Source organism: Copadichromis virginalis, linkage group LG20, assembly GCF_057382275.1.
Source record: "Copadichromis virginalis isolate Kocher_CV1m ecotype Utaka linkage group LG20, C_Virginalis_male_GT1.1, whole genome shotgun sequence".
NCBI lineage: Eukaryota > Metazoa > Chordata > Actinopteri > Cichliformes > Cichlidae > Copadichromis > Copadichromis virginalis.
Genome location: NC_140637.1, coordinates 3,985,516 through 3,995,434, shown reverse-complemented (window position 1 = coordinate 3,995,434; position 9,919 = coordinate 3,985,516). Strand labels below are relative to the sequence as shown.

At 41.7% G+C, this 9,919-nt stretch overlaps 1 protein-coding gene across 2 annotated transcripts; it reads left to right on the top strand.

Annotated features, from left to right (window-relative positions):
- The first annotated feature begins 5,028 nt into the window (after positions 1–5,028).
- dclre1b (DNA cross-link repair 1B) lies at positions 5,029–9,919 on the top strand. 2 transcript variants are annotated; one of them, XM_085444427.1, is made up of 5 exons: positions 5,029–5,259; positions 5,787–6,070; positions 6,781–6,946; positions 7,070–7,252; positions 7,989–9,919. In XM_085444427.1, the coding sequence occupies exons 2-5, from the start codon at positions 5,873–5,875 to the stop codon at positions 9,200–9,202; spliced, it is 1,761 nt and encodes a 586-aa protein (XP_085300553.1). In that variant the 5' UTR covers positions 5,029–5,259; positions 5,787–5,872; the 3' UTR covers positions 9,203–9,919. The 2 variants fall into 2 exon arrangements, with proteins under 2 accessions (XP_085300553.1, XP_085300552.1); XM_085444426.1 differs by lacking the exon at positions 5,029–5,259 and adding an exon at positions 5,418–5,600.

The window sequence follows — 9,919 nt, the reverse complement described above, 5'->3', positions numbered from 1 at the left end:
CAGAAACAAAGAGTTGCTGTTGAAAACACAACAAAGGCATGTGGGAGAGAAGAAAAAGGCACAAACAGAAGCATCCTGGGATAAAACCACCGGGAGATATGCCACAAAAGTTTCTTTTATGTCAGCCCAACTGGAGCCGCATAAGTAATATCAACCATTTTCTGTTGCTCTGTGCAAATCCACAATTTTCTAAATGATAACAAGAGCATAACAGAAGTGGGTTAGCCAGAAAGCCAGCTAAGGTAAACTAAAGGAAAGATTCTGTCTTTTTTTCTTTTTGTGCTGAAAAATCTGCCATCGTTTTAGTTTTTCCTCATTCATTTCATATCGCTGAAAAAACATCCTTTTATCCACTAAGCCAAAATAAACTGTGGCATTAATGTGGTGACAACTGATAAAACATTTACAGCTTGAGTTTGCAATTTAATTTCGATTTTCAAATCTAACGCCTCGCTGAGACACAGCACACCAAACCCCATGTAATCCATAACTGCCTTGCTTGCTTGTTCTCTTTTTCTGTCTTCCTGTGCAAACTCCCTCAGCTGCCTAATCCACTGGGGGACAAAAGACTTAAACTGCTATCAAAATAAGTGGTTCTGATCTCATATTTGAAATTTACTGACTCTGCATTTAAGCGATTTCAGACAAAGGTCAAGCTCATCGTTTTTGTGGCAGGATGGATACGGGGCTATGAGTCTCTAGAGCCTGATAGGCCTTGTGAAAAATGAAGCTTCACATGACTTTACAGTTGATTCTTTCCGTAAAATGCATTTTTATGGATTTTATAAGCAAAGAAAATGATGGTGTCCCTGCTTTTATACAGCAAATTGATATTGCAGACTCAGTGTATTGATTGTCTTCTGATTGTCCCATGAGAGTACTGCAACTATTTAATTTACTGCAAATCAATCTGTAGTTGCAAAGTGCATGGGGCTATCTACTAGACTGGTTGTTTCGTCAATTAGTGGATATAATGTGACAGGTAATGAGGAGTAGTTACTCACAGCCTTACAGACTGAAACACTGGCTCCTGGATTTTTACCAGCCTGGTGTTTTTCCTCTCTCAGTAAACTGTATACTAAGCTCCTGTCACAGGGATACTCACATCAACTTAACACACTTGACTGAGCTTCAGGCCCACTGTGATTGTGTGTGTGTGTGTGTGTGTGTGTGTGTGTGTGTGTGTGTGTGTGTGTGTGTGTGTGTGTGTGTGTGTGTGTGTGCGTGCCTCATTACCAGCAGGGTAAAGTATTGTTCTGACGTTTGCATGCTTTACCAGCCTGACTGTAGTAATAGGTATATACAACCCCATTTTCTGCAGCTGCTCAGTGCCAGTTCCTCTGAAGTTTCTCTAAGCAAATAACCAACAAAACACCCCAGTTCTGCAGGCACAAACACAACAATCACAACAGAGTACTTCTGTCTATTCCCATTGGACAGAATTACTGCAAACATTGCTCAGTGCTGGATGAGAAGTAAATTCAGCCCTTTCTGTGCTATACTGTGCCATACGTGCATTATGCACATGGGAAGCACTTTGCTAAATCACGAGCAAACGCACCATTTGTCTTGCACATTGATTCACTAAAGTATATGGCAGCCCTGTGATTGAAGTTTCTTTGGGGCCTGTTTGATCAATTATTTATCATGTCTTTTATTATGGTTTGGTGTGCAGGGCACCACTGGCAAAGCTGAGACATCTGTGAAGAGTAAAAGTAAAGTTACATTCATGTCCATTAAATGAATTCAGAATGATGGTCTCTGACCTCGCCTTTCTCTGAAGCTGCTCACTTTAATCCGGTTTCTCGTGCTTGTGTACGATTGTTTTTTTCCCTTGCGAGTAAATTATGCTTTTACTGCAAATTTGCTTCACACCCATCATTTGATGCATAAGCCATTTCAGTAAATTACCTACAATAATAGTTCTCCAACGCAGGAAGGAAAAGAGCTTCCAAAAAGAAAATCCTTTTTTTCTTGATATCCACAGGACAATTTAACCTAAACAGGAAATCTATGAAATCTTGTCCCAATTTACATGAGGAGCATAATAGTAGAGCGTCAACAGCGCTGACTTGGAAGCAATTGAAAATCTGTCATCTCAGCAGCAAGCCAGTCATGCGGAACATGTTGCATGCTATGTATATAGATCAGATTCCTGAATGATCACACTCGTCTTCATCCTATGGAGAAAAATTATGTGTTTGTTGGCAGTGTATTTTTGAGGAGCTGACAGTCAGTTGTCAGTGTTAGTCTTCCTGTGGGACAACAAGAGGATCTCTCTATCAAACAAACCTGTCTGCTTCTGCAGAAATTGTGCCAAATCTTTAAACTCTCATTTTATCATTAAATCTTTTGCTTATTGCTCGGTGCATGAACACTTGATGTGCTGATAGTAAGGAGAAATAGCCTATTACATGCAACATTACACAAATTCAGTACAGCACAAAGAAGGAACTGCAGCGTCAGTGTAGTAAACAATGCTTGACTCATCTCACCACCATCTTAAACCGCTCTCAAGTATTTAGTCGGGTGCATGTGGGGGCTATGCACAATAAAATGTGTCTAAAAGCACGTTGGCGTTACAGCATGTTTCTTGTGCATTTTTCAAACGGCTCGTATTCTTATTCTTTCTTTAGCCCCCGTATCTGTTTGTTCCCTTTTCAGGGGAAAAAAATGCTGTTTTGATTAAATGCTAGTATGGCTGACATATTGACCATGTCCCAGCTTCTCCTGATAGACAATTAATGAGGGTTTTCAGCCCTGCAGCTTGCATGTTACCTATATTAATCCTCACTGCTGAGGATTTTTTCATATCCCTGCATCATATAAAAAGAAATTTTAAAACACTTGGAGCTCTCTGGGATGAAAATTTGAGTCATTTTTCTCTCTGTATGCAGCATTGCAATGACAGTAAGCTACGAATCATGGCTGTGCATTCTGCGGCCCTAAAACTGCACCCTTAGCTGGTCCGTGGGTGATTTCCACCATGCTGACTACATGCCACACCTCTCAGCTCACTCCTGAAAGTCCAATAAACTGAACTTATCAATTCACATGAGGGGAGAAACAATAGTGCTTTTGTGGTGCAGCTTCTCCACCTCTATAGGTGTTATACAGCAGTGTGGATAAGAAGGTAGTGCTCAACACACAGGGTAAAGAGGACTAGACAGCAATCATGCTACTGTACTGTGGTATCATGACACTGTTTTTATGTCACACAATGAGAGCATAAAAGGTGTGACCCTTGAAACCCCATTGAGGATGATGGAATGGCAGAGGCTGAAGCAGAGAAAATGAAACAAAGAGCGCAGAGACTGGAGGAGGGAGAAGGTGAGAGATAAACAGAGAAAGACAGATGGAATAAGTGAGAGAGGCTGCCAAAATGAGGATATGTGTCCTCACCAGCTTCTTCTAGCCTGCAACTTGTTCTTAGCCCCCGAGGGACATTTTTAGCTCATCACACATGTCTGTAAATATCTCTGCAGCAGGGAGAGTGTGTGTGCAGCACCACTGCATCATCCCAGAAGGGAAAGAGACATAAGCCGCCATCGCCACTGAGTCTGACTGTACAAATTTGTTGACTCAGATGAATGGGGGTAATAAAAATAGATCACACTGGTCTTTATTACCGTGGGGATGGTTATATATTTAGGGAAAAAAACTAGAGAATTAAGAGAAAAACTTTTATGGGACCACCGAATCTCATTTAATCATCGTTGTCATTGCCAAAAAACATCAAGTTGGTTTACATCTTTTTATCTGTATTAATTTAAGTAACAGTTGGTAGTAGCATTTGATAGAGGGGAATAAAGGATATGGGGACATTTGCACACCGAAATTAGCGCAAGAGAATGTGTTAGATATAAAGCATTCCTTTTAAAAACAGCAGTGGCATATCACAGACTGTGCAGCCATCTGCTTTTGAAGCATCACTGGTACTGTCTGACAGCACTTTTGTTTTTTTTGTTTGTTTGTTTTTTTCTTCTTCTTGCAGAACACCATGACAGGAAAGACAGCTCCTGCTGACCTCAGCAACCTTTGGCTTGATACATGTAAACAGCTGCTAATTTTAATCTTCTCCCTGCACTGACATTCCTATAATATTTGAAGAATCACAACAAGGCACGGTGGTTTTGTGCACGCGTTATTTAAGGAATTTAATTATGTTCGTTGCTGATTGAGAAAGAATATACTAAATAATAATGAAGTGCGTTACTGTTTATTTATGCACAGTTGCATAATTATACTTAGAATATCTATGAGAAATATTTGTCCTGTTATCAATATTTTACTTGTCTCTAGACACTGTTTTAACACTGCAGCTGGAGGTGTGAACGTAGAGCAGCATTACCCCCAAAATAAACACATCTATTGCACATCAGGGACAAAATCTTTATTAGTTACAGTTTCCCGCTGTGGAACCATCACAAAGATGTGAAGTGAATAGTAACAGGGGTTCCACTGAATCCTTGCAAAGTGGGCGCATGCGTGCATTTGGGGGTGATATAATTAACTGTAAAGCAGCGTGTGATTAATGCGCTCCTGTATGGAAAGAGAACTCATGCCGCGTGATAAGAGAGGAATGCGCAGCAGTCCCAGGTATTATCCTGAAAAGTGAACAGCGTGCAAAGGAAAAGGGTGGAGAGGTGCGGGGGGTGGGGCGCTACAGTGAATTCCTATCATCACCATAGCAATGACCCCATTTAGCAGTACCCCCTTCTCAATGTATATAACAAATAATGCATATTGGGATGATGATTTTTATGAGTGTTACATATATATAGTCATATATTAGATACAGTAAGTAAGTCTCGAAGGTTTCAGAGGGGAATCAATCCATCATCCAAACACCAAAGTCTTCAGTATATCTCTCTCTTTTTTTTCGCTAGAATTGTTTAAAGCTTTAATATATTTCGGAAATAATCAAGCGCTCTTCTCTATCAATTTATAATCTCGTAAAATATGAGAAACACAATAAATGCCCTGCAAAGTTGCCATGAAGCGACTGTTTCCGCTCTGTTGGCGCCATCTTGTGGATACTACAACAGTTTGCTTACGTTGTGTATTTCTGGTAGCCTCCTGTATTGAATATATATTTTTAGAGATTTACAAATACAGTTTTAAAAATGGATATTGTTGAAATTGATTTGCTACATCCTTGGTTTCTTCCTATAAAAAGAAATTTCATTATTTTTCCTTTCCACTGTCGCCAAGTGCTGCTCCGAAGGGACCATTCGATGAGGTTTTCTCTTTAACATTGTAAGTTTTTAGTGTTTGCCTTACATCATAAAGCATATTGAGGTGACTGCTATTGCTGGGGGGGGGGTGTTTCTAGTTTTTTTTATATGGATCCAGCCGAGTGCCGCCTTTTGGTGGCAGTATTGTAGATAAGCAGCACGACCGCTACAATAAAGAAAACAAAGAAGAAGAAGGAAGAGGAGGCGTTGAGCGTTAAATTGAAAACAGAAATGGCGGGGCTTAACAGCTGCTGTTAGCACCGCAACTGTGAAAATGTAACGACCGGCCAGCTGTTTAAGGTGCTCAAGGTTGGGCTGAAGATTTTCTGAACCTAAATCAGAGGTCAATACGAGAAAAAAAAAGTATGTAGCCTTTAGTAACGAGTGTTAAATTTGTATTTAGCGATTCCGTTAGCCAGAAGCCAGTGAAGGGTTTTGTTTTTTTGTTTATGTCAACACGCTGTTGTGTTTCTGCTGACATTTTAATACGCAGTTTGCTCTGTGACAACCTTAACTGCCCGTCAAACTCCCAACTATTACTTTAATTAGTCTCTAACAGCTGGCCACAGGCGAAAAACCCGTGACATCTATCGACTGACCACACAGCTGGATGACCTCAAGCGGTGGCAATAACAATGCCCGCAAACGGGAAAGTCATTCCCCACACGCCGCTGGCCGTGGACTTCTGGCATGTGCGGAAGTGTCCGGGTATCCGGCTGTTTTTCCTGTCCCACATGCACAGCGACCACACGACAGGTTTGACGTCCACGTGGAGCAATCGCCCCATCTACTGCTCACCTACAACCGCCACTTTGTTGAAACTCAAGCTGCAGGTAAGGGAGGGTGTAGTCATTAAAAATAAAGAAACAAATGCATGTTTGAGTGTAGAAGCAGTGCTGCACGGGATCTAAAACCTTTAATTATTGAATTAGAGCTATTGGCTACACCTGGGCTCGCACAGCACAGGTATAATTAATGATTATCCAGCTACATGATTTTCTATAGCCAAGAAGCTGGAGTTTTGGAACAGAAAGAACAGTAACAAATGTGTTTGGCTACTGTAGAGCCCGACACAGAAGCAGCAGGTAAAATGGCAGATGTTCTGTACCAAGGACACTTTGACAGATGAAGTGTCAAACCCTCAACCCTGCAGTGGACAGCTATAGTATGCACACTTATAGAAAACATTAAGTGAGTGGCAGTTCTCTGGGCAAAAATGTCTTGCTGATGTCAGAGGAGACTGGCCAAGCTGTTTCACACTCATAGGAGGCAACAGTAACTCACATAAACATTCAATACTGCCAGGTTATAAACCCAAGCATCTCTGATCTGAGTGCACAACATGTCAACCCTATACAAAATATACAATAACAGTGGTGTGTTATTTCTATAGTTTCCAAACTTTGATCTTTTATCAACCTTAAACGTGTTTCAGACTAAACCTGACCGTGATCTGGAGTAGTAGATATTCTGTTGCACCAAAGTCTTTTATAAGGTTTTGATGTTTTTTGGTTTTCCTCTGAATGTTTCCATGTCTGCTTAGGTGAAAGAACAGTGGATCCATCCTTTAGAAGTGGGTGAGCCATACCTACTCCCACTGGATGATATTGGCAAGGAGAGGCTCACGGTCACACTGATAGATGCCAACCACTGTCCAGGGGCTGTCATGTTTCTATTCGAAGGCTACTTTGGCTCCATTCTATACACTGGTCTGTTTCTCTGAAGCTTCTCAGACATTGAAAAATGCAATTTCTCAAGTTGTGTCCTGTTGGATTTAATTTCTCAAGTTTTTGGTATCACGTAAATTAACATTCCGCGCCGATTTATTTCAGGCGACTTTAGATACACTCCTTCAATGCTGCGTGAGCCATGCTTACGGACCTACGCCACTATAGATGTGCTGTACCTGGACAACACTAACTGTGACCCTAACCGTACCCTGCCATCAAGACAGCGAGCCACTCAACAGATTAAGGAGATTATTCGCAGCCACCCCAGCCACAATGTTATCATAGGTCAGTTTAAACAGCTTGCTGCAGCCCTGTCAGTTACTGTATTGTGACTGTGCATAAATGGCTTTTTTTGTATTTTTTTTATTGGGTGTATATACTGCCAAAGATTAATAGGAGTTAGTGCTGTCAGCGTTAATCTTGTTAATACAACGTTAACACCACAACCGCATTAACGCGGCAAATCCCCGTTAGAGAGTTAACATGGATCGGCCCTGGCGAGGGCTGCACGTGTGTTGATGCCGTGCAGCCCTCGCCAGGGCCGATCCATGTTAACTCTCTAACGGGGATTTGCCGCGTTAATGCGGTTGTGGTGTTAACGTTGTATTAACGCTGACAGCACTAATAGGAACCTTAGCCTCACCACCACCATTAGGGGACAAAAGCTGATGTTACATACACAGGAGTCGCATTGCACTCTTTGCCAAAGGGTGTGTCTGACAACAGTACATGTAAAATTAACAAAAACAGCAATATCAGTATCAATGTTGGGATTGAAAAGAAGGATTTTTTTAAATTTGTTTTTTTGTAGCTGTGCGATATTTTGAACACAAAGCTCTTCCTCAGATTTCTGATAAACACATTGTCTCACTTTCAAAGCTATTAATTCACATCCTCAGCTTAGAAGGTGATGATTTGTCATTCTTGTGTTCACAGCTTGTTCCTGCTGATTCTCAGTAGCTAAAAAAAGGTCAGTTATTGCAGGTCTAAAGTTTTCTTGTTGCTTTATTCCGTCTTGCAGGCCTTTATTCCTTAGGTAAAGAGTCCCTGCTATTGGAGCTGGCGATGGAATTTAAAACCTGGATTGAGGTGAGCTTTGAGAGAATGGAGACCCTTAAAGCTCTGGAGCTGCCTGATGTCTTCACTACTGAGCCAGGGGCCGGCCGTATCAGAGCTGTGGACCAGTCAGAGATTTGTGCCTCTGCTTTGCACCAGTGGAACAAAGAACAACCAACTTTGGCCATCTTGCCCACCAGCAGGCCGCTGATCTCTTTCCACCCTTATGTCCATGTAGTACCCTATTCAGATCACTCCTCCTACCAAGAGCTGGAGGATTTTGTCTCAGCACTTAAACCTACCTGCCTTATACCCATTGTAGGAAAATGTGTACCTGGAAGTCTTTCTGCCTTACTCCCTCACAAAAAACGCCATGAAATCCTGGTACCAGAGTCAGTCCGACACTACATGTCGAGAGAGCCAGAGAGGCAACTCTGCTCATCAGCATACACTAGCCTTCGCCGCAAACACTTCCATCCTCTTGTTCCTAAAGGAGTGGTGTTTGAGTCTCCTGTAAGGGGATCTGGGAAGTCATGTGAAGAAGCCTGGGAGGCAGAGTGTGTGGAGCAGGATGGATCTGGGGAAGAGACAGAAACAGAAAGTAGTGAAAAGGACTCTGACTGTATTCTCCTGGACCTGAGCAAAGAGCTCACCCCCAGCAGAAATGGAAGAGGGGCTGGAGATGTGTGGAACCTCAACATCGTCCAGACAGTCACAGAAGAAAGAGCGAGGGAAGGGTCAACGCCACTGAGCGAAATCGCACCGAGCCGCTTCTCTCCAGTGGAGATTCTGGCAAACACCAATGCCTGCTTGAAGCCCAGTGTGACCACAACGTTGTCTTTAGAAACAAGTGCCAAAATAATCAATAACCAGCACAGTGAGTGTGAGAACAACCACACATTGCCAATTGAGAATACCATGAGTCAGCACTGCGGGATTGATCAGAACGACAGCGTGACATTATTTCAGAACAGCCCTGATAATGATTCCTGTGCTTCATCCAGCCCACTGGCTTTGCTGAACTATGCGTATATAGAGGAGCTTGAAAACAGACTTTTAAAGAACCTCCCCTTCTCAGAGGAGGACTTTAAGAGCTGCGGCCTCCTGCAGAAAGGTTTTGTGCAGCAGTTTACCCCTTCACCTTTACAGTATTCAAAAGACAATGACCTCTCAGACTGATTTTTGTTTGTGGTGATTTTGAGGTTGAAGTTTTTGCCTTCTTTTAGAGGCCTTTTTGTGTCGTCATAAGCACTTTAAAGCAGTTATCCTACTTGTTCCTGCGCTTTAATTCCTTGTGCTATTTCTATTTTTTATTTTTTTGTTGTTGGTGTGGCCTGGACGTTATTGGTTATTGAGCAGGAACAGTTAAGTGATGGTTTTTGTTTTTTGTTTCTTTAAGCTTTTCCCTCACGTTTGCATTTTTCTGTGTAAGATCGACAGAAAATAATTATTTCTCATTTGGAAGACGTTTTATCCGTTTGTTGGTCGGGGAAAACTAATCAGTGACTTTTTGTATGGACAAAGCTGAGGCACATTCTCAGTATTATGTGTTGGTCGTTTTCACACTTTGGGTGTACATGCTTCAGCTATACCAAACTATGGGGATACGTGTTAAGAAACCGCACTGCACCATGGGCCATTTTTGAGAATAGTGATGATTCTCAGTTTCTCTGTAAACACCACTGTTTATAATTTAGTTTCACTCCTGTGTCCTTGTTTGTATATTAAGATATCAGCCACATGTTATTGCTTACTGAGCACTTTTTGTTCCTTTTTAGTTTAAACAATAATTAAACTAAACAATTTAGTTTACCGTAATTATTGCTCGTGGATACCACTGATGCTGCGTGATGCAACTTAACATCCATGTGAATAAACATTTTTTCTAAATGTGAA